Below are 25,444 nucleotides of genomic sequence, written 5' to 3'. Positions count from 1 at the left end.
GAAGGTTTTAAACAGAGGCTGGGTGGCCATCTGTCAGGGGTGCTTTGAATGCAATATTCCTGCTTCTTGGCAGGGGGTTGGACTGGATGGCTCATGAGGTCTCTTCCAACTCTATGATTCTATGGTTCTCTGGTCACTAATCCTACCCTTAGACTGATTTATTTGGCTCCTGGTGTTGACCTACAATCAGGCGCGCAGATTCACACGTGAATTATTTATCCAAAGCTGCGTCTCCTCAGAGGCTCAGCCTGTGTTGTTCTACAGCGCCACCTGCTGGCTTGTAGCTGTTACTGATTCTTTCCCCTCTTGCTTTTCCCATTGGTGGATTCCACTAGCCAATCAGGAAAAGAAGGATGCGTGGCCCTTTGCAGCGCCTTCATGTCATTTCGCAAAACGGGTGGGCCTAGAGCTGTAGAACGCGCATTTCTGATTGGCTACGGCGTCAGAACGCGTCTCAGCGTCTCTAGCGATTGGTTGCCGATGCGGAAGGGCGGAGTGGCGACTGGAGCAAGTCCTTTTGACGTCGGATGCGCCTGAGACCATGCAGGTGGGGAAGGGTTTTTAATACTAGAGGGACGTGGGCGCGGGTGGGAGGGTCTACTTGCGTTGCTAAGCAACCATTTCCAGCCTTGGCTGTGTAGACTATGATCCCATAGCAATTGAGCCAAAATGGTATCAAACTGCATTAATTCTTCAGTGTAGATGCACCCTTAAACTTTGTCATGGACTTATCCTTTCTGTTAACATCCTTTGATCTCTACCAAATAATGTAATGAGGTTGCTGTGAATTTTCAGGACTGTATGGCCATGTTCCAGAAGCATTCTCTCCTGACTTTTCGCCTGTATCTGTGGCAGGCATCCTCAGAGGTTGTGAGGTTTGTTGGAAACTAGGAAAATTGGGTTTATATATCTGTGGAATGTCCAGGGTGGGAGAAAGAACTCTTGTCTGCTTGAGGCATGTGTGAATGTTGCAATTGGTCACCTTGATTAGCCTTTAATGGCCTAGCAGTTTCAAGGTCTGGCTTCTTACTGCCTGGAGAAATCCTTTGTTGAGAGAACAACACTCAAAATAAAGATCTACATTCAAAAACAGGGGAATTCTAGATGTTTCACCCACATCTATGGCAGGCATCCTCAGAGGTTAGGGGGTCTGTTGGAGACTAGGTAAGTGAGTTGCCTAGTTTCCAACAGACCGCACTTGCCCAGTTTCCAACAGATCTCACAGCCTCTGAGAATGTATGTCATAGATGTGGGCGAAACGTCAGGAGAAAATGTTTCTGGAACATGGCCATACCACTCGGAAAACTCACAGTAAGCCAGTGATTCCGACCATGAAAGCTTTCGACAACACAATGTAATGAGGAATTTCATTTACTCCAACAGTGACCTCAATGTAATTGTCACCACAGTGCCTTACCTTTTTTTCTCCTTAAAAGAAAGAAATCAGGAAATTTCCATTGTAGGTTTATTAATGTGTTTGAAAACTATGTCTCTCTCTCTCTTCCTAATGGATCCGGTTTGCCTAATTCAGTGTTTCTCAATTTGGGGGTCGGGATCCCTGGAGGGGTCGCGAGAGGGTGTCAGAGGGATCACCAAAGACCTTCAGAAAACACAGTATTTTTCTGTTGGTCATAAGGGTTCTGTGTGGGAAGTCTGGCCCAATTTTATCATTGGTGAGGTTCAGAATTTATTTATTATTTATTTCCTATATTTATACCCCGCCCTTCTTCCCCCGAAGGGGGAATGCTCTTTGATTGTAGATGAACTATAAATCCCAGCAACTACAACTCCCAAATGTCAAGGTCTATTTTCCCCAAGCTCCATCGGTGTTCACATTTGGGCATATTGAGTATCTGTGCCAAATTTGGTCCAGATCCATCATTGTTTGAGTCCACAGTGCTCTCTTGAACTACAACTCCAAAACTCAAGGCCACCAAAGCCTTCCAGTATTTTCTGTTGGTAATGGGACTTCTGTGTGCTAAGTTTAGTTCAATTCTATCGCTGGTGGAGTTCAGAATGCTCTCTGATTGTAGGTTAACTATAAATCCCAGCAACTTCAACTCCTAAATGACAAAATCAATACCCCCTCCAACCCCATCAGTATTCAAAGTCGGGCATATTGGTATTGGGTATTTATGCCAAATTTGATCCAGTGAATGGAAATACATTCTGCATATCAGATATTTACATTATGATTCATAACAATAGCACAATTACAGTTATGAAATAGCAACAAAAATTATTTTATGGTTAGGGGTCACCACAACATGAGGAACTGTATTAAAGGGTCACGGCACTAAGAAGGTTGAGAAACATTGACCTAAACCTATCAGTTAGAACTATTATGTGCTGCCATGCGTTTGTAGAATTACTGTTATTATTATTTATATTTTGTTTTTTCTTTCTTAACAAGATTCAAACTGGCAAAGGGTGCTAAAATCAATATAATATATAATCAAAACCTAATGGCTATGGACAATAAGTGAGAATTAAACCTAGAACTAACTAAAAAATAAATAGTTAAAAGCATAGAATCCTGTTTAAAACACATATAAACGTCACACAACAGCCCCTGGCTGCCTGAATAAGAATTTTTTAGCCTGCCATTAAACATGGTGACATTTTGAGGAGAGATATGTCTGTAAATAAGCAATAGATAGTGGCATCTAGAATTGCCAGTGAAAATTCCCTTTTATAGTTGTAATAGGAAAGGGGAATTTCAGCTAAAGCAACATCTCCCAAAACGTTTTTTACACAACTATAAAAAGTACAGAATTTGCCTCTTGTCTTAGGTCTAGCAACTCTTGCAGGTAATGGCACTCCAGATAGGTATGATATATCTTTCAAAATGTGAACACTCAATGGAAATATCTATACAAACACCTGGAAAAAATATTGGGGCAATTCATTCTTTCTTTGTTTCTATTTCAGCAGGACTATCAGAACTTGCCAATTGACATACAGACGAGCAAATTGCTTGGTATGTTCCTTTTTTCCCTTGGTCTTTGTGTACATTGAAGAATAATTATTTTAATGTATTTGCCTAGTTTTAATATTTTATTGGTGGCGCAATGAATTAAAACTCTTGTGCTGCTGAACTACAAACCAGCTCTGACTTAAAAGCTGACCCTTATTGGGGAATGATCCTTTCTCCCTATATTATTTTCAGGAATGAAGTGCATGACCAACCTTATCAGAAAAAAACAAAGCAGAAATTGAATTGTGATATTTTGTTTATTCATTTTGTTATTATTGTATTTTCATACAGGAGATGTGGGAAGTGCTTGCAGAGTTTTCTAAGTCATATCTGAAAATAGCTCAGAAAAAAATAATTTGGGTTGGAAGTGTCATTTGCTGTGTTACCTAGCTAGTTTTGAGACATTGCTCTTTCTGGCAAGTATTTAACATGGATACCTATTTTTCCTGCAGATTGGCTAGTGGACAGGCGACACTGCAACCTGAAATGGCAGGGTCAAGTCCGGACTGTCCGTGAGAAGATTGCTGCCGCCATCCAAGACATGCCAGAAAATGTAGAAATCAAGCAGCTTCTTTCTGGTTCCTGTGAGTATTTAAAGAAACTCTGAACTCAGTGGTTCCCAACCTTTGGGTTCCCAGGTGTTTTGGCCTACAACTCCCAGAAATCCCAGCCAATTTACCAGCTGTTAGGATTTCTGGGAATTGAAAGCCAAAACATTTGGTGACCAACAGGTTGAGAACCACTGTACTAGAAAGATTTCAAATCATATTTTAAGGCGCCAAGCTCACCAAGTATTTGGAACTTATCAGCCTTGTTGGTGGTCAAAAAAGAAAGACACGGAGCAGAATCTAACAGCTTTCTCTGTAATTTTAGATATTCACTATTTTCACTGCCTGAGGATTGTGGAGATACTTAGGGGAACAGAAGCTTCCACTAAAAACATCTTTGGCCGTTATTCTTCTCAGCGAATGAAGGTCAGTGAGCATGGGAGCATCGTTTCTAGCATTCCATTTTGTGGAGTGACTCCTACATCGTTGGTATTGTTCAGGTTTCTTTTCTCAGGTTGCTTCCCCATTCCTTGCCATTTCTCAAGGGCTTACAACAAATGTTATATGGAAAGGATGAGTTTCAGATTTCAGAGTTTCAGTTTCAGATTTTCAGGTTTCAGATTTAATTTTTTTACTAAAACCCAGAGAGCTGTTAAATGGGTCCTTCTACAAAATCAAACAATAACCAAAAAGAAATACTGAGCCCAGACATCTTCTTCCCTAGAAGATCCCATGGCATAGATTTTTGGTACCCCCCCCCCCAAACATTGAAATTACAGCATAGGAAACATTTAAATAAAAATATGTGTTGGTATAATTCGCTTTTCACTCAGCTCTTCTCACAGATATTAGATGATCGAATTTAAAATTCTTATTCTGAGGAGAAGTGAAACCAATTTCTTTTGAGCTTCTGATTGTAAAAAGTAAAGTAACCAACCAGCTGCCACAGCAGAGGTGGAGGATGTGTTGTTCTCTAGATGGCATTGGGCTGCAGCTCTTGAGAACCCGAATACTCTAAGTATTCATCCACTCAGAAAACGGCCTTTCTTGCTGCTTAACCTTTTCTTATGCTTAAATGTGGAGAGGTCTTTCTAAGCGGATATTCCATTCCTCACATAGGTCCAAGAATCGGAGGCTTCAGGGCAACATTTCCTGGAGTGTCTTGTCTTTTCACCAGGGCTGATTCTACCATTAGTCAGATTGGGGCAGATTGAGGCAGAGCAGTGTGCTAAAAAACAAAGCACAGTAGAACCTCACTCATCCAACATTCTGTATTATCCAACGCAGTCTGCTTCCCGCCTGGAATAATGTCCAGGGTGGGAGAAAGAAAGAACCCTTGTCTGTTTTGGTCCTAAATTCCTAAATACAGTAACTGCTACATAACATTACTGTGTATTGAATTGCTTTTTCTGTCAATTTGATGCAAAACATTATGTTTTGTTGGTTAATTTGTAAAATCATAATGTAATTTGATGTTTAATAGGCTTTTCCTTAATCCCACCTTATTATCCAACATTTTCACTTAGCCAATGTTCTCCCGGTCCATTTATGTTGGATAAGCAAGACTCTACTGTACAATCAAGTACTCAATTTCTTCCCAATCTTCAGTTTGGATTGCTACAAAAATAAAACAGTTTGTATGACCAATTGTGTACAAGGTACTAAGCACAATTTCTGCTATCTTTTCATATTGCTTTGCTTCAAAATGCAAATATCAGGAAGTTCAGATGAATCACGTTTTTCCCTTTCCTCCTTCACAGTGAAAGAGTGTCAGGGCAGCATTATATAAGAGGCACAATCAACTCCAGAAGCTACTGATGCTGAAATTCAGTGCACTTTTGGTTATGAGCAAATCTTGCTGAATGCAGCAAGACTGTTTTCTAAACAAATAGTTCAAAAACTGCATTTATCCACTGATGGTATTTCTACACTGTGACAGAGAGAGTTTGTCATTAGTGTTACACCTCCTACCATGCTAAGATTTTGGCAGCTGGAGGATGGTAGAGATCTGACATACTTAGCATTTATCAGAGGACAGCTAGGCCCGGCTGCTCCGTCATGATGCTGCATTGGAGCTGGGAACAAACCTGCCCCTTGCAAACCCCATAGTTCCCTTTCTATTTAGGCCTTAAACGTCTGCAAAACAGAAATAGGAAAAGCCAGTTGGATGTTTCTTCTTAATAGGTCTGTGGGAGGATCTTGGGAATTCTGAAGGACTTGGATCTTGTGACATGGAGTTGCTCTGCAGACGCTTACCCTATGTAATGCTTTTAGTTGTAGTGGAGGATGCTTTCCAGTTACCAATGTTGAAGAAAGATTACTCACATCAGCTTCTGCACATGTACAAGGACTATGTTGTTCTTCAGCTGAGAAAGCAAAATGTACTAGGTACTTTTATTAGTAACCTGGAAGAGTAACATTATGTCTCTCCTAACCTACAGATTACACTGCCCTGTAGACTAATTAGCTTTGTCTTGCTTTTCTATCCTCTCACAGGACTGGCAAGAAATTGTATCACTGTATGAAAAGGACAATACGTACTTAGGTAAGCCAGTTTCTGTGGAAGGCACAGAGATGCCACATAGGTGTCACAGTGAGTCACAAACAACATACTTCTACAATCAAAGCTCACCTTGTTATGACCTTTTTATTGTAATCACTTCAGCACAGTATTTGATTTTGTTAAAAACAGTTTTGTATACAGATGTTATTTATTTATAGCTCTACCGAGGATTTCATAGCCTTCCCTTGGATCCCAGATCCGCTAGGTGTTCTGTGAGGACAAATTACTGTTTGGGAGTCTATGTGAATAAAGCAACAATAAGTGAGGAATCCTGCTGATACTAACATGAGCAGAGAAGTTGGGCAAGCTTAGTTGGTGCCAGTTGATCACAGCTTAGGAAGTATTATTAAGTGGAGTGGGGGTATGAAAGAGAAATGATACAAAACTTGAGGCTTGTCTTTGCTAGAAGGCAGATTGGGAAGAAAGACCTAGAGATAGGGGAGAGCTGTGTAGAGACAACACAGTCAGGCGGGGGAAAATAAATATGGTTTTGATGAGATATGAAGGACTTTATCATTCAGATTTAAGGTGTTATATAAATAATAGATCTTAATAAACTTCTAGTTTTTTGAAAATGTTTTGGTTGTTCTTACTAATAGTTAGTCTAGTCTCAGTTACCAAAGTGGCCCCATAGAGGAGTACAGCCACAGGTCCACATAGGGATCGCCTTGGGGAATTAAGAGGGGAAAAGGGGGGGGGGCAGAGTGAGTGACAGGACCCTGAGGGTTGGAACTGTGGGATTAACCTGGAGAGGGGGCTACCTATGAGTTTCGGAGCCAAAAAGGGCCTGAGACCAAAGCCTTCAGTAGGCCAATGATACTTAGATGGCATGAATTAATATAACTGGAAGTCAATAAACCCATATGACTTGATGGGTCAGAGATGTCTTACATAGCTTTAGAAAGAATTACATTGGAATCCTACATGACCTTTTATGGAATGTAACTGCATATACCTAGCTACGTACAAGAGATACTGTGCTAAGAAACCCAGTTACTGAATTGTGAAGATGCATAATGGGACACTGGCAAAAGTATCCATTTTATGTGCATTGGAGAGAAGCATAAGGACCATCAGTCTCCTCACAAGCAGAACTTTGTCAGATCTGCTACACACTAAATAATGACAGTCCTCTACTGGAAATAGATACTGTGTAACTGCACAATTCTAATTTTCACTTGAGGTGAAAGACACAACACACCAACAGGATTTTGGCTGTGCTTTTGGATTTACTCTTAAGAGTCTAGATCAGGCATGGACAAACCTTGTCCAACCAGATGTTTTGGACTTCAATTCTCACAATTCTTAACAGCCTTATGAGTTGGAAGTCCAAAACACATGGAGGGCCAAAGTTTGCCCATGTGATCTAGATGTAGCAGGAAGGGAATATAATTAATGACTTGCCGCTTGAGAATTCAATATCGCAGATGTAAAAAAAGGTTTAATATTACATTTAAAAATCAATGAACAAGAGCTGTAAAGTCTCATGTGAACAATTTTTTATAAGTTAATGTATGTTATCATTTGCATTCACTAATGTGGGTCACCCTGATATAGTGAATAGTAGTTGCTATGTTTTTCGAGGAATGTTCTAGAATTTGTAGAATGTGAAAAAGTTAAAGCATAGGCGTTCACACATGTTTGTTTCCCAATGTTTTCCTCCCCACAGTGGAATTGGCAAACCTTCTGGTGCGAAATGTGAACTATGAGATCCCTTTGCTCAAAAAGCAGATTAGTAAATGCCAGCAACTCCAGCAGGAATATAGTCGCAAAGAGGAAGAGTGCCAGTTGGCAGCTACTGAGATGAGGGAGCGCTTCTATACTTCCTGCAAACAATATGGAATTACGGTACAGAGTACTCTCAGTGTCCCACACCATAGGCGTCTGTTTTGAGAATGATGGCGAATGCTACTTCTGGTCAGGCCCTTAACAATGTCTCCTTAATCTAGGGGTGGGCAGAATACTGTTGAAATACAACTCTCATGAGCCAGTGCTAAGAAATGCTGTGAATTGCAATTCAGCAACATCTCAAGACCCATACGTTGCCCACCATGCCCCACCTCAGTCTAATATTAGGAATACGCATGACTGTGTACATCTCCAAATAGTTTAGCAGAGGGGGCCCATTGTAAACAAAGATTTTATGCTGTTTTCCACTAAGACTATGGACTTCGGTAGTATTGTTTTAAAAATCAAGTTTTTAAGAAAGTGGAAGTGCACAATCCATTTCAAAAGATACAGTGGGCTTAGACAAACCTCATGTTGAAAATACCGCCCCTCATGCAGCCCTTTCCTTCTGTCTTCTTAGGGGGATAATGTGCATCGAGAGCTTGTGGCCTTGGTGAAAGACCTGCCATCACAGCTTGATGAGATCGGGACAGGTGCCAGTGGGCTTTCGGAAGCCATCAACCTCTACCAGGCCTGTGTACAATTTGTATGTGACAAGTAAGGTGCTAGAACATTAATTCATTTTGGTTGGTTGCTGTTTGAGCCTCTTGCTATATATTAGTATACTTATTTTGTAGTATAGTGTAGTATTTTGCTCTGCATTGAGCATGGTAAATTATTTGTATGAATTTATTTTATTTATTTACAGCATTTTTATCCCACCCTTCTCAACCCCGGTTGGGGGGGGGGGGGGACTCAGAGTGGCTAACAAAGTCAGCAATTTGATGCCACAATCAATAACACAGTATAAAACCATAAATACATACAGAGTTAAACAGTAGCAATTAATTATAACCAAATTATCATAAAAGTCATTAAAAACAATATTCACAATATAGTAAATATAGTCATTAAAAACAATATCCACAATATAGTGAATATAGTGACATTAAACCATTCACAACATAAGCCATGATTCATGCTCTGGGTAGTAAATAAAGTATCAATCCACGACTACTCACATGTGAGTAGATTCAGTATGTCATGATGTGCATTTTTCTTAAAAATATGTCTTTTTGGATTCTTGTTGTTATTACTTTTATTACATGTTGTTTTATTTTACAGATTATAATTTATAGATAGTTAATTATTTAATGTATTGTTGAAGGCTTTCATGGCCAGAATCACTCGGTTGTCGTAGGTTTTTCAGGTTGTATGGCCATGTTCTAGAAGCATTCTCTCCTGACGTTTCACCTATATCTGTGGCAGGCATAGGTTGGGAGGCTGCTTCTAGAACGTGGCCATACAACCCGAAAAATCTACAACAACCCAATGATTTATTTAAATATTGGATGACATCCTGTTAGGTCAGTGGTTCTCAACCTGTGGGTCCCCAGATGTTTTGATCTACAGCTCCCAGAAATCCCAGTTTACCAGCTGTTAGGATTTCTGGGAGTTGAAGGCCAAAACATCTGGGGACCCACAGGTTGAAAACCAATGTCTTGGGTATTTACAATGTTATAAGCCATACTTTTACACTGCATATATTATAATTCATATCTGTGATCATGGCACCATTACATAGTTAGCAAATGCCAGGCAGCTACACTAACCAAAGCTGTTCCAAAGTGCTGGAGAGTGGGGGTCTCTGTGTTGATGTATCCAGCCTCCTCTTGCCAAGTGAATCATGGTGTGAAATACAGTTGTGCTGCTTTTCTTCATATATTACCAGCAGGAGGGGACTGGACGTATCATTGTTCGGGATCTCACTTTCCAGCACTTCAGAGCTCCTTCAGTTTGTTGTGCTTGCCTGGTTTCTAAACTGGAATGAGAGTTGAAGTACCAATTATGAGGTGCAGCCACAACGAAAACTTCCATTATCATAGCTTCATCTAACAATGAAAGATCTTGGTGTTTTTAAACCTACTTATGTTACTTTTAAAAAAAAAGTGATCATAACTTTTCAGGAAACCAGAAATCTTCATAGCTTGCTCTCCTTTTGCATTCTAGTTCCACAGAGCAAGTGGTCCCATTATTGAGACATATGCAGGTTCGGGGCAACACAACTATTTATGAATGGAGGAGAGGAGTCAAGCCAACATCAGTAGAACGGCCAAAGACAGAAGAAGTGAAAGAAGAGGCAGTGGATGAGGCAGCGGTATGTTCATTTGATGAAGGGGGTCAAAGTGGATGCAATGAAATGCACAAGATTTCTAATTATATAACACCTGCTAATGTTGTACTTCTTCAAACTGAGAATATTAAGGACATAAACAAACTGGGTTTTTTTAAAAGTCAGATTAAAGACTGAAATGCAATTTGTATCTGTAGCTCAATGTATCTGTAAATCTATAATTACATGTAATTATTTATGTAGCTCATGAAGTTTGTGCATTGTCCCACGCAACTAAGCAGAGTCCCAAAATATTTTGTTATAAAATAAAACATAGTTTTATTTTTATTCAGTGAAGTTTTATAGAAGTGTCAGTTTAACGTATCTCTTAAAATCATCTATCAGCTAGTATAGAAATTAAAAATAGAATTAAAGAATTCTAGTCCTAGTTGGGTCAGGCTTTAGCACAGCAGGTTAACCACCAGCTGCTATAAATCTTGCCAATCGAAAGGTTGGCAGTTTGAAACCCGGGTTGGGGGTGAGCACCTGACTTTGAGCCCAGCTCACAGTCCATCTAGCAGATCAAAAACAGCTGTGAATAGATAAATACGTACTGCTTAAAAAGCGGGGAGGTATTTTAATGGCACCATGAGGAAATACCAGAAAATGCCAGCGATTCGATCAAAAAGAAGGAAGTCTGTGAACAGGGCTCTTGGGCATGATGGATGGAGCAACAGCACCCCCCCCTCCCCGAGGTAGGAATTGAGCACAACCTCTAAGATGCCGAAGATGGGAAAAAGCTATATACCTCTATCTATGTACTGTGTCTGTCCTGTCAGTTTGTAACGGCATTGAATGTTTGTCATATGTGTGTTCTGTGATCCATCTTGAGTCCCCTTCTGGGTGAAAATAGCAAAATTTAAATACCATAAATAAATAAATAAATAGTAATGTAATGTATTGTAATATAATGTAATGTAATGTAATGTTCGTTTGTGGGATTAACAGAACTCAAAAACCACTGGACGAATTGACACCAAATTTGGACACAAGATACCTAACAACCCAATGTATGTCCTTCACTCAAAAATTGATTTTGCCATTTGGGAGTTGTAGTTGTTGGGATTTATAGTTCATCTACAATCAAAGAGCATTCTGAACCCCACCAACGATGGAATTGAACCAAACTTGGCACGCAGTTCTCCCATGACCAACAGAAAATACTGGAAGTGTTTGGTGGGCAGTGTCCTTTGGTTTTGGAGTTGTAGTTCACCTACATCCAGAGAGCACTGTGGACTCACACAAAGACTCAATATGCTTAAATGTGAACACTGGTGGAGTTTGGGGAAAATAGAATCTTGACATTTGGGAGTTGTAGTTGCTGGGATTTATAGTTCACCTACAATCACAGAGCATTCTGAACCCCACCAATGATAGAATTGGGCCAAACGTCCCACACAGAACCCCCATGTGGGCCACAGCAACACATGGCAGGGGACAGCTAGTAAATAGATAGATAAATAGTCCTCAGTAAAAGAGAAAAAAGGTCTGGTGCTAAAAGAATAGTATACTCTCTGTGTTCATGTGTTTATATTTCACAGGTATTTGAAATCATTATTTGTGACCTGTCTCGGGTGTTATATTGGGAGAAAGGCAAGATACATTAGATAAATAAATATTAACCTTGACTTAGGACACTTACTAAGGCGAAACATCCAAATTTATTTGGTAAATGTTGGTTTCTGCAATAAAACATGGTTTCTACTTCCTTTTTTGGTTACAGATAGACTGGGGCGACTTTGGAGCAGAGTCGCCATCTGCCTCTGCCACAGACGATTATGGCATCTCAGTTGAAGGAACAAGTGAGGACATAGACTGGGGAATTTCTTTGGAGCCTGAAACTCAAGTGAGTCTTTTCCCTACCTCTACATTTAATTGCTGCTTGTCTGAGCTTTGGTTTTTTGCCCAGGAAACCAGACCGTTAGCCCAAGAGAAGCAGGCAGTTGGATTGGTATGCTTTGGAGCCTATGAAGCAAAAGCTCTCTTCCTTAATTCCTTGTGTCCCATTGACTTCTGTTGTTGTTGTTATTTATACCCCACTATTTTTCTAGCTGCCTTACCACTGATCACAGCACTCACATGTTTGTGAGTTTGTGTAGAGGATAGCATAGGCATGGGCAAACTTTGGCCCTCCAGGTGTTTTGGACTTCAACTCCCATAATTCCTAACATCCTGAAGGACACATTGGGGAAACTCTTTCATCCAAGAATTAGGTTGTGTACCCGGCTAGCCATATTACTACGACAAATCATAAGTCAAAAATCTCTTCTTAGTGTTTTATTTTGTACATGTGAGAGCCAACTCCTGTGAGTAAACCAGTTTGCCTCTTGCTATGTATGAAATGAAGGATATGTGTGCCTTCCAGAAATAAGGAAAAATTCCCAGCAATATGTCCTCAGAATGCACTTTACTATTGGATTAGGTTGGACTGTGCTCCCTCATTTCTTTTAAAACCCTATACCAGATATATCCTACCTTGTTCATGCCCAGCGTTTATTTTTTAAATTTTTAAATTACTACATTTGGCTCAGCTATAGGTTTTTTAAATCCTTGTGTGTTATTGTTTACTGTTTATTGTTTACATGTGATTTATATTAATTGTATTGTATTTATTGTTTTTGTTTATTGCTTTTTTGTTTTATTGATGTGTTGTTTGGGCTTGGCCTCATGTAAGCCGCTCCGAGTCCCTTGGGGAGATGGTGGCGGGGTATAAATAAAGTTTTATTATTTTTATATGTTTCTGGGATAGTTTGGTTACTAATTTTTACATAAGGTCATACAGTTTGATCAGAGCAGTTTAGACTTTCAGGATCTGCAGAATGGCAGCCATTGAAGTACAGTTGGTTCTCTGCATTTGTGGGTTTAACTGTTGCAGATTTGATGATTCATGAATTTGATTAACATGTTATCTCTAGGAACCTCTAGGGCAGACATGGGCAAACTTTGGCCTTCCAGGTATTTTGTACTTCAACTCCCACAATTCCTAATAGCCTACCAGCTATCCGAAACATCTGGAGGGCTGAAGTTTGCTCATACCTGACTCCTAGGTCCTTCAGCACAGAAGTCGACATATAATTGTGCTGGAGGACCTAGAGGTTTTTAGAGAGGTGTTCTCTCAGGGTTTTTTTTTTTTAAAGCAATATTTTTATTGACTTTGCCTCCCACTTTCATGGGGACCCTGCATATTATAGTCTGGTATTCCTTGCCTTAGGAGAGTAGTGCTGCTGGCATAGACTGGGGAGATCAGACCGAAGAAGCTGCTGCTCAGATCATGGTGACAGAGGCTGGCAGTGATGGTAAGTGCTTTTCCCTGTCATTTTTTTTTTTTTTTTTTGGAGGAAGTTGATACTCACATTTACAGCGCTGGATCAGGGAGAAATATTTTGTAGAATAACACTGGACAGGGAATAATAAACTAAGGAATTGAAATAATAAATAATAAATTAAGGAATTGTGTTGTCGTTGAAATGTAAAATTGACCAAAACTTACCAGTGAATGTTTCTAGAAACAAATCAAATTGGACTTTGTATTTTTGAAGGCTTTCATAGACGTAATCATTGGGTTGTTGTGAGTTTTCAGGGCTGGATGGCCATGTTCCAGAAGCATTCTTTCCTGATGTTTTGCCCACATCTAGGGCATCCTCAGAGGTTGTGAGGTCTGTTGGAAAATAGGAAAATGGGACTTATATATCTGGAATGTCCAGGGTGGGAGAAAGAACTCTGTTTGAGGTAGGTGTGAATGTTGCAATTGGCCGCCTTGATTAATGGTCTAGCAGTTTCAGGGTCTGGTTTATTACTGCCTGGGGGAATCCTTTGTTGGGAGAACAACACTCGAAATAAAGAACAACACTCAAAAACGGGAATTCCAGACAGGAAACAATCCGGGCCAACTCCCAACAAAAAATTCCTGCAGGAAGAAGCCAGACCTTTAAACTGCTAGGCCATTAAATGCTAATCAAGGTGGCCAATTGCAACATTCACACCTACCTCAAACAGATTCCCCCAGCAGGAAGCAGCCAGGCTTTGAAGCTGCAAGGCTATTAAATACTAATCAAGCTGGCCAAATGCAACATTCACACTTTCCTCAAACAGACAAGAGTTCTTTCTCCCACCCTGGACATTCCACAGATATATAAACCCCATTTTCCTAGTTTCCAACAGATCTCACAACCTCTGAGGATGCCTTCCAATGATGTGGGTGAAATGTCAGGAGAGAATGCTTCTGGAACATGGCTATGCAGTCCGGAAAACTCTCATAAGATGAAGCCAACATTTTTAATGACAAGGAATGCTAACAATCAAGCAATATTTTGGAGGCTCACCCTTCATATATGGAGTGAGAGAAGAAAAATAGAGATTAGAGACAGACACAAGGGGGCGCTGTTGGATATAAATTTCCTTCTCCATCAATAGACCCTTCTCATAGACCAGTCTGTTTTCAATGCTCCTTCCTTCCTTGCTCAATTTATTTGAATTCTTTTCTTTTCTCTGGTGTTCTTTGTCTACTGTATTGATATACACTCATGTCCTTATCAATTCTGAATATTTCCATGCACATTTCCTTATTTCTAGTTTCAAATTAGCAGTAGAAGTTGGTCTGCACATAAGTGGGTTTGCATCTGCAAACTTACATGTCAAGATTTGTTTTCAAAGGCAAACTGAAATTATCAGATTCTTTGGTTTTAGTATTGAATTTTTGAGCTATATAATGGAAGAATACAAATAGAACCAAAAATAAATAAACATTTTGCCATAAAGTTAATACCTTTTCAGTATGATATATAAAGGCAAAGGTTTCCCCTTGACACTAAGTCTAGCCGTGTCTGACTCGGGGGGGCGGGGGGGGGGGGGAGGGTGCTCATCTTCATTTCTAAGCCAAAGAGCCGGCGTTGTCTGTAGACACCTCTTAGGTCATGTGACCAGCATGATTGCATGGAGCGCTGTTACCTTCCCATCAAAGCGGTACCTATTGATCTACTCACATTTGTATGTTTTCAAACTGTTAGGTTGGCAGAAGCTGAGGCTAACAGCTCACTCCGCTCCCTGTATTCAAACCACCGACCTTTCGGTCAGCAAGTTCAGCAGCTCATTGGTTTAACCTTCTGTGCCAGCATTTTTTGCTTTCCACAAAAATGTTTTAAAATAGAATGTATACCCAGAACACTTATCCAAGAATCTATCGTTTGGGAAGTTACTTTTCAAAGGTACAACTTGTAGAAGGCTGCTTCCATTGGTCAGTGGTAATACATTGGTTCAGAGGCATTCTGGGAATTTAAGTGCAAATATATGCATTCCAGCTTTAAATAATAATAATAATAATAATAATAATAATAATAAATAAATAAAACTTTATTTGTACCCCGCTACCATCTCCCCAAGGGACTCGGTGCGGCTTAAATGAGGCCGAGCCCAGAATACATCAATACAAGCAATAACAACAATAAACAATTAAAATAAAACTCATAAACAAAAAAGCAATAACAATAACAGTAATACAACACATATTTTAAAATCTATGGCTGGGCCAAATGCAATTAAAGTTTAGGCATGAACAAGGTAGGAGAAATGGGGCATTGGTGAAATAACTCCTAAATTGGAAAGTTACTTTTAGAAGTTGCAACTTGTAGAAAGCTGCTTCCATTGATCAGTGGTAATACATTGGTTCAGAGGCATTCTGGGAATTTAAGTGCAAATATATGTATTCCAGCTTTAAATAACTCCTAGTGAGATTGTAGCAGCATTAGTAGGACATGTTTTGGTAAGAAAACATCAGATGAAAGTCTTCATTTCTAGAATGGGGTCTTTCAGTTTTGTTTTTGTTTTTTTTGGAGGGGGGATAAAAGTGAAGGGGAAAGGCTGAATAACTTGGTATTTCATAATGAAAGAATTCTAGTTTTATTCCTTTTCTCCATTTCCAGCCCCAGAGGGAGTTGCAAAAGGACCTGATGCTCTCACCATCCTAGAAACACCAGACACCCGGAATCAGTTCATTGATGAGCTCATGGAGGTAAAAGGACTTTGTTTACTGCTAGCTTTAGAACCAGTATAGTATAGTTAAAGTTTTGGGTGGTGCCTGGGATATCCATATTCTAATTTTTACTGATTTATGAGAGAACAAGCCCTGTGAGGAGCGGCTTAAAGAGCTGGGCATGTTTAGCCTGAAGAAGAGAAGGCTGAGAGAAGACATGATGACCATGTATAAATATATGAGGGGAAGTCTTAGCGAGGAGGGATCAAGTCTGTATTCTGCTGTCCTGGAGACTTGGACATGGAACAATGGCTTCAAATTACAAAAAAGGAGATTCCACCTGAGCATTAGGAAGAGCTTCCTCACTGTGATAGTTGTTCAGCGGTGGAACTCTCTGCCCCAGGCTGTGGTGGTGTCTCCTTCTTTGGAGGCTTTTAGACAGAGGCTAGATGGCCATCTGTCAGGAGTGCTTTGAATATGATTTTCCTGCTTCTTGGCAAGTGGTTGGACTGGATGGCCCACGAGGTCTCTTCCAACTCTATGAAACTCACTTGGGTAATCGTTGGCTAGTCCCTTTCTCTTAGCCTGGCCTATTAATTGGATAGAAAGAGAGCCAGGTATCTTGCTGGGAGTTCAATGGAGGACAGACAGGATACAAATGTAATTAAGATGTTGAGTATGTTGGATTGATTTAACTGTGTTACCTTTTTTTCTACGCATTAGTTGTTTCTTCTGTTGCCCTAAATATTTCCCACATTAGAGGATGAGAGGAATGCCATATTACCACTTGTTAAGCTTTGCCTGTTTTTCCCCTATGAGGGATATTATGGCCTGAAGGCCCCACTTCTTGCTTTTAATTTTCCTTCCTTTCAGAGTTTTTTGTGTACACAAGTGGAGCCAAAAGCCATTGTTTCCACTTAATTGTAAACACGCCTATGTCTCATTGGGATGGTAGCCTGTGTCCCAACCAAGATGTTCTTCTGTGCAGAGATTTTTTATTTTTTACAAAACACCGTTTTACAAAACACCGTTTTGTCTCTTGAACTTGGTATAGACCAGATATAGTAAGCACTTATAGCACGTATGAGATAGACCAGGCTAAGAGAAAGGGACTGGCCAACAATTACCCAAGTGAGTTTAATAGAATCATAGAGTTGGAATATAGTAAGCAATAGTTCTAAAACGTGTGTGTGGCATCTTGATTCTTGGCGTCCAACTTAATTAATCTAAGTGAACTGCTTCCTTTTTGGATCACTGGTGTATATTAGAAATCCCATTTTGCCCTAGACTAGTGGTTCTCAACCTGTGGGCCTCCAGATGTTTTAGCCTTCAACTCCCAGAAATCCTAACAGCTGGTATAATGGCTGGGATTTCTGGGAGTTGTAGGCCAAAACACCTGAGGACCCACAGATTGAGAACTACTGCTAGACAAAATGTGAAAGTTTGTTCAAAGGTCCTTTATCCCACCTCACCCCAGTCCCTCACAATATTTATTTGAAGTAATGCAAATTTTACATACTCAAGGTCACAAGTTAATAAATGAGTGCAGGGAGTTTTCAGCCCTCAGAAGTTCCCTGCAAGATATCAGTTCAGGCCTCTGAGAAGAGTGGGCTCTCTTCCCACTGTCCTAAAAGCCCTTTGCTAGTGAACAGGTAAGACGGTGTGTTGTTAAATGCTTTCATGGCTGGAATCACTGGGTTGCTGTGAGTTTTCTGGGCTGTATGGCTGTGTTCCAGAAGCATTCTCTCCTGACTCTTCAGGGCCAGCTAACCTCCCAACAAAGGATTCCCCCAGGCAGGAAGTAGACAGTCTTTGTAGCTGCAAGGCTATTCAATGCTAATCAAGCTGGCCATTTGCTGTGGGAAATAGTAACCTTCCAAGCTTCCACTAACTGTAAATGTGTATAATTGTTAACCTATATTGTATGTACATTTTGGTTTGCCGGTTTGACTGTACCTCTTTGGTGTAGGACGGGCTTCAGACACAGGACTCCTTTTTGTTTTCTTTTAGACCTCAATGGAGGTGGATACAGATTGTCTCCTTTCACACTTCATTAAGTACAGTTACACAGTTTGGACTACAGTGTTTCCTCGCTCCTTCGTTGTTCGCAAACTCTCTGTTTCGCAGTTTTCCCTGCGCAGCCCTCCTCCTCGCCTTCTCTCTCTCTCTCATTTTGCCTTCTCTTTCCTCTTTCCCCTCCCTTCCTCCCTCCCTCAGGCGCCCATGCCACCCTCCCCTGGCAAGAGGGACACTTTCACCTGCGTGGCCGTCCTCCTCGCCTTTTCTCCCTCTCTCCTTGCTTTCTTTCTTCCTCCATGTTTCCTCTTTTTCTCCCTCTCACTCAGGTCAGCAGCTCTCGGGTGAGAGGGAGAAGCGGAGGGAAAGTGAAGGAGGAAAGAAGGCAAGGAGGGAGGGAGGGAAGGTGAGGAGGAGGAGGAGTGTTGTGCAAGCGAAAGTGTTACTCTTACCAGGGGAGGGTTGCATGGGTGCCTGAGGTGGGGAGGGAGGGGAAAGAGAAGGCGAAGTGAGGGGGGGAGCATCCCTATTTTGCTGTATTTCACTTACCACGGGTGATCCTGGAACAGAACGCCCGCAATCAGTGAGGGAACACTGTATATCTATGTGCTTAAAGACATTGGACTAAGGACTAGTATAGTGAATATATACAAGAAGTTTGTTAATTAACCTGAGATGTTATTTTCAAAGAAGGCTACTTTGCCTTTGTCTCTTGAGTGCATGTTTTAAACAAGAGGTTCTTAAGGGGGACTGGATGAGCAACTGCAAATTCTACTTCAAAGAAACAACCATCATCTGCTAAGTAAACACATTTTTGACAGTTTAAAGACATGGTTCTTCAGTTTAACAGCTGAGTTACCTGTGTGCCATTACATGAATGCTTGTGAATATCACTTGTTCAAAGAATTGACTTCTAACAAGGTCATGATTTTCTTGACTAGTGGTTTTCAAAAGGTAGTCGCCACATGTTCATGGAGATTCACATTTGCCAAACAATGTGACAACATTTTTACCTTTTCAGTAAGGTTATGGTGCACTTATTTCCAACAGGTTGTGGAATTTCCAATAATTGCAATATTCACACATGCCTCAAACACACAAGAGTGCTTTCTCCCACCCTGGACATTCCACAGATATATAAACCCTACTTGCCTAGTTTCCAACAGACCTCACAACCTCTGAGGACGCCTGCCGTAGATGTGGCCGATATTCACACATGCCTCAAAAAGACAAGAGTTCTTTCTCCCACCCTGGACATTCCAGAGATATATAAACTGCACTTGCCTAATTTCCAACAGACCTCACAACTTCTGAGGTTGCCTGCTATAGATGTGGGCAAAATGCCAGGAGAGAAAGTGGTCTGCAGCCCCTCCACAACCTCTCAGGAAAACATAGAGCAAAGGGAAAGCTGCATACCAGAACATACATACAATAAGTAAGCAACAGGATTATATACAAACAAATTACTAGTGGAGGCTTAAAGAAGGTTGCTATTTCCAACATGTGAGTCTCCAGATGTTATTGAGCAGCAACTCCCATCACTTTTGATTATCCATCATGCAGACTGGGGATAATAGAAATTGCAACCCAATAGCACTTGTAGCTTTGTGGTTGGAGAAAGGTTAAAGGGCGTTTTGAAGTGAGACACCATATCCACAAACATCTCAATTCTAATCTCACTATCCTAACGGGACAGAGTAAACAGTAGCCTTCCAGATGTTGATGTATTACAACTCTAGCCATGATGTCTAATGATAAGGAATACAGGAGTTATAATCCATCCTCTGGAGGGCCACATAAAATGAAATGGTGGACCGGATTCGGTCCATGCACCTTGTGTTTGACACACAGGCTCGTAGATTCTGGTTCAGAAGAGGCATGGTTAATAAGTTTCCTCTGTAACTCAGTTGCATCTTGCATTTCCTACTTTGTTCTTTTCTTCTGCTTCCTTCAGTTGGAGATCTTCCTTTCCCAGCGCATTGTTGAGACAAGTGAGGAGGCAGACATTTTAGCTGTGAGCCAGTTCCAGCAAGCTCCACCCATCCTACAAGACCAGACCAAAGAGAAATTGGAGGCCATGGTGGCAACTATTCAGCATCTTCTTGGACAGTTGACCAGTCTAAAGATGCAACATCTTTTTATGATCCTTGCTTCCCCAAGGTTGGTATATTTTTCCTTTCCATCTAACTGCTCTTCTTTAAGGGCACTGTCAGAGGAACCCAATCCAGGAAGTTGACAGATGTCTCTACTCAAAACCAGTTTCTATAGGGCCAGATTGCTATTGCAAAGGTTAGCATTGATCCCACCTAGATTGAAAGGTTAGGGAGATGAGAAAGATTGGTTGGGGAGAGCTAGTAATGTGTGGATTGGCAGTTTCAATGTTAAAACTTCTTATCATCTCAAAATCAACCTATAATTTGGATTTCAGGAGGATCTTGGGGCTTGATTATGGAATAATATGTTTCTCATCTCATTGGTAATGAGGAATTAGACATTATTACATAACTTACAAAGTTTCTGGAAATGGCCCAGTGTTGAGTTGGTTTCTGTGTCCTCTATGGTTACATGCTCCATGTAGGAGCTTAAGATCGTCTGGGGAGGCCCTGCTCTCGATCCCACCTGCCTCGCAAGTGCGATTGGCAGAGACGAAGGACAGGGCCTTCTCAGTAGTGCCCCCCCCCCCCCCCCCGGCTATGGAACTTCTTCCCCAGGGATATTAGATCGCTCCCCTCCCTCCTGACTTTACCAAAAAAGTAAAGTCGTGGCTCTTTGAGCAAGCTTTTGATAATGCAGCGGACTATATAACATGGAACTATGAATGATGAACATGGAATGGCCAGATTATGTTACTGGATAATGTTTTTAACAAGATGACACCGATGATTATATGCTTTAACCGTTTTTATTTATGTTTTATATTATAATGTTGGTTGTTTTTAATGGCACTTTTATGAATGCCTGACATCGAATTACGCCAATCTGTAACCCGCCTTGAGTCACTGTATGGCTGCGAAAGGCAGGCTATAAATATTGTAAATAAATAAAAATAAATAAATGCTCCAGTCTCATAATCTTTTGAAGTCCTCTTTAATTAAGAGGATTTTAGTTTGTAGTGAGGGCCCTTCTGCACAACCATATGACCCAGAATATCAAGGCAGATAATCCATAATATCTGCTTTGAACTGGATTATCTGAATCCCCACTGCAAATTAATCCAGCTCAGTGTGGATTTTATACAGCTGTGTGGAAGGGGCTTAGATGGTGATAGTGGAAACACCATCAAACTGTTAGCCAAAATCATTCTAATCAATAGAATGCTAATTGTTGGGTTTCGTCCCTAGACTGCACAAGTCTCTTGTGTCATCAAGTCTCCAGTCCTCAATAAGTAGCTAGACTAGAAATAGGATTAGGCTGAGGGATTCCTTCCCTACATTCCTATGCATGTTTACCAAAAAGGGCTTTGTCTTTCCTCCTCCTCCTTACCATTGTCTCCTCCCCCTTTGAAGAGGTAGCAGTGGAATCTCTGTGAGGGAACTTCCTTTTTGTACACTTCCCCGACCTCCTCTTTTGCCCTCACAACTGTTCCTTTCTCTACAGAAAGTATTTCAGAGTAGAACATCTCCGGAGTTGAGCTTCATCTTTTCTCTAGCTGCCACATTTGTTTTTAACTTCTGTAAAATAACTAACTAAATAACTTCTTAGCACCCACTGTGCGTGGTGGTTAAGTGGTTCTGCAAATCGTACTCCAAAAATTAAAGTAATGTTGGGAGGAGGGTGGTCTTGCCTGATGGGAAAGGGATTGGACAGGGTGGTCTTTTGGACCTTTTCTAAGATCTCAGGGTGGGATGAACATTGGTGGTGAGTAGAATTTTTTGGCTGGTGTTTCATGGATGTTTTTGTGGTTTAGATATGTGGATCGTGTGACTGAGCTCCTTCACCAGAAATTGAAACAGGCTGACCTGCTGCTTCTGAAAAAGGACCTGATGATTAAGAAACGGCAGGAGGCACTGGAAGAACAGGCTAGCCTGGAGCCAAAGCTGGACATCCTTGTCCAAAAGACCAAGGAATTACAGAAACTGGTGAGTGCAATGAAAGCCACAAAGGTTAGAACCTTTGTATCTCCAACCCCATCTCCAGGTTCATCCTTGTTTTTTTTTATTTTTCGTGTCAGGAGTGACTTGAGTAATTGCAAGTCACTTCTGCTGTGAGAGAATTGACCGTCTTCAAGGACGTTGCCCAAGGGGTGCCCAAATGTTTTACCTTCCTGTGGGAGGCTTCTCTCATGTCACTGCATGAGAAGCTGAAGCTGACAGATGGGAGCTCACCCCGCTTCCCAATTTGAACCGCCGACCTTTCAGTCAGCAGTCCTGTCGGCACAAGGGTTTAACCCATTGCACCACCGGGGTCTCCTTTTTCATCCTTGCTAAAATCTGTAGATCAGTTCCATTTCAGATGTGTGACAGCATACAACCTGCTTGATGATTTGACATGATCTGATGCTGTTGCCATTCATATTTTTCCTCCCACGGAATAGTACAAACAATGTGATTTATAGCAACTTTATGAATTAATGTTATGGAAAGTTTGCAGGAAAAACTGGCAAACAGGAGATGAGATTTTTGTCAAGTTGGATGAAGTGACACTGAACACAGTAGTTGAGTTTGTAGTTGAGCTGCTTTTACTTTCCCTGAAGAAAATACACTATACGTCTTAATTATGGATAAGGAAGTAGGAACAGACTGCAATGCAACAGGACCACTGTTGCACAGCCACCACTCATTTTCACTTCTCCCCTTGTTTGCACAAATTCCCACAGTTTTGGGTTGCTGTGAGTTTTTCAGGCTGTATGGCCATGTTCCAGAAACATTTCACCTGCATCTATGGCAGGCATCCTCAGAGGTTGTGAAGTCTGTTGGAAACTAGGCAACTGGAGTTTATATATCTATGGAATGGATGGGAGAAAGAACTCTTGTCTGTTTGAGCAGATGTGAATGTTGCAATTGGCCACCTTGATGAGCATTGAATAGCCTTTCAGCTTCAAGGTCTGGCTGCTTAGTCCCTGGGGGAATCCTTTGTTGGGAGGTATTAGTTGGCCCTGATTGATTCATGTCTGGAATTTCTCTGTTTTCTGAGTGGTGTTCTTTATTTACTGTCCTGATTTTAGAGGGGGTTTTTTACGCTCCACATTTTTTTCCATTTCTAATTTTCTATAAGTTAAGTTATTTCCCTCTTCGCCTCAGCGAGATTAAAAGGGATTGGGGAGAGGCAGTGGCCTTTTTAAAGAAAAGACAGAACAGAACAAGAGTAAGAAGACACTCTTTTCCCTTTATGGTGTTCTCCAAATTGCTCCCCGAGAAGAACAGATGATGAGAGGAAGAGGCCTCTTTTTTCAGAACTACACATAACATGTAGTTCTGCACTGAAGACACCTAACATGGGGTTCCTTTGTCTTTCAGATTGAGGCTGACATCTCTAAACGATACACTGGCAGACCTGTGAACCTGATGGGTGCTTCTCTCTAATGCATTTCCTCGTGTACATATACACCTAAGACTCTGTGGGGTTGGAAAAACAGAAAGTTAGCCATAAACTCAACCAAAGAGAAATGATGTCAAGGAGAAGAACTAAGAAAAAGGGATCATTTCCAGGAGTATGAGGCTACCTCCATTCTGCGTGGAGTTGTAAGCATTCACTAACAGATCGTTGTTGGTTGAATAAAGCTGCTGCTTTCATCATGTTCTCTTGTGTTAATCTTACTTCACCTTTGGCCCAAGAATGTCTAAGATAGCTCCCACTTTGGATATCATATGAAGGTTTTCCTTGCCTCCTAAGAAAACAGTCTTCAACTCCTTGGTGGCAGAGACTGCTGTAAATATTGGTGAGGTTTTTGTCTTTGTTTGGTAATGAAATAGAAATCCCGATGTCTTTATTAGGACTCTATGCTTTATCACTAGTATGACACCTCGCAACAACAAGCCTTCTCATTTCTATTTCGGTACTTACTCAGTCAACCTTTTAGGGAAGTACTACTAGGATACAGAATGTCTCATGTTTTCAGAAAGACATGTTGGAACTAGACATTAGTTATACTCTGAATAACCCATTTAAATAATATTTCCCTTTGGTTTCAATTGGTCAGTTCTATGTATAACTAAGTCTGAGTGCCTTCGATACATAGGTGGCTGGTATTGCGACTTTAGTGTCACCTTAAAAAAATTTCCAACTTAGGGACAAAGTATTCCCACCCACTCAGTAGGGCACTAACTGCTCTCCCTGAACTGCAAAACAATCCCTTCACTCTACAGCAGTGGTTTCCAACCTGTGCTCTGTGGACCATCAGTGGTTCCCAAGAACTAAAATAAGGTCCACAGTTATTACATCGTTGCAACAAAAGCGACTGGTCATGCAAAACCCTCTTATAGTGCCGAGGCTTATTAAATATGGGTTGCTGTGAGTTTTCTGGGCTGTATGGCATGTTCCAGAAGCATTCCCTGTTTTCCTGTGAAGTCCACAACATGTGAGTGTGGAGAAGAGCAAACCACAGACCACCTATTACAGTGCAGGCTGAGCCCACCCACATGCGCAATGGAGGACCTTCTTATAGCAACACCAGAGGCACTCCAAGTGGCCAGCTACTGGTCAAAGGACATTTAATAGAATGCCAAGTTTTTAAAGTTTGTGTTTTTTAAAAATACATTACAACTGTACCCTTGGTTCGCTCCTGATACAATAAATAAATAAATAAATAAATGTGGTTTTCTGTGGGCGAGCAGATGGCAATTATTGGACAGCATATGTTCTGTATCAGAAACTAGATCTGATGTGGTCTATCCAGTGAAATTTTCTGAATCGGCATCCCAAATAACTAAACCGAATCTAAAGTTGACCAAAAACTGATTTGTAACCCTTTTGGTACCAATGTTGGAGAGTGGTCCCTGGTCGAGTGGTCCCTGGTCAAAAAAAAGATTGGGAATCACTGCTCTACAGGCTGTTCTGTTTCTTGTATTTACACTTATATTTATGGTTTCCCACTTAAGTCTGTAATGTGTGAATAAGTCTCATGTTTCTCCAGAATACCAAGTCTGCCTACAAGTTCGGGGCAAATTATCCCTTCATAGATACCTCCTGCCCTTTCACGTTTGCTTGAAATGTTCATGCCACTTTTCCCAAGACAGGGTGAACGACATCCCATTGTGTCCTACTGGCCTTGGTATGACAAGGAAGCAGTAGCCTAGGCAGATACACCATGACCCACTCCCAGCCACCCACAGCTTGGCATCCAGGAAGTGACTGGATCAAATCTTCCTTGGAC

General features: G+C 40.9%; 1 protein-coding gene across 2 annotated transcripts; it reads left to right on the top strand.

The window, feature by feature from the left end:
- The first annotated feature begins 451 nt into the window (after positions 1 to 451).
- Positions 452 to 23,869, top strand: CDK5RAP3 (CDK5 regulatory subunit associated protein 3). 2 transcript variants are annotated; one of them, XM_060780885.2, is made up of 14 exons: positions 452 to 547; positions 2,935 to 2,980; positions 3,430 to 3,561; positions 3,851 to 3,951; positions 6,022 to 6,070; positions 7,758 to 7,936; positions 8,397 to 8,533; positions 9,986 to 10,133; positions 11,872 to 11,994; positions 13,360 to 13,444; positions 16,067 to 16,155; positions 20,087 to 20,292; positions 22,040 to 22,211; positions 23,589 to 23,869. In XM_060780885.2, exons 1-14 carry the CDS (start codon positions 542 to 544, stop codon positions 23,652 to 23,654), a joined length of 1,539 nt encoding a protein of 512 aa, XP_060636868.2. In that variant the 5' UTR covers positions 452 to 541; the 3' UTR covers positions 23,655 to 23,869. The 2 variants fall into 2 exon arrangements, with proteins under 2 accessions (XP_060636868.2, XP_060636869.2); XM_060780886.2 differs by having other exon boundaries at positions 463 to 547; positions 2,932 to 2,980.
- Positions 23,870 to 25,444: the final 1,575 nt, after the last annotated feature.

The sequence above is a fragment of the Anolis sagrei genome, chromosome 6 (genome assembly GCF_037176765.1).
Source record: "Anolis sagrei isolate rAnoSag1 chromosome 6, rAnoSag1.mat, whole genome shotgun sequence".
Classification (NCBI taxonomy): Eukaryota; Metazoa; Chordata; class Lepidosauria; order Squamata; family Dactyloidae; genus Anolis; species Anolis sagrei.
The sequence above is the reverse complement of the archived record's forward strand: the minus strand, read 5'-3'. Positions and strand labels throughout refer to the sequence as shown.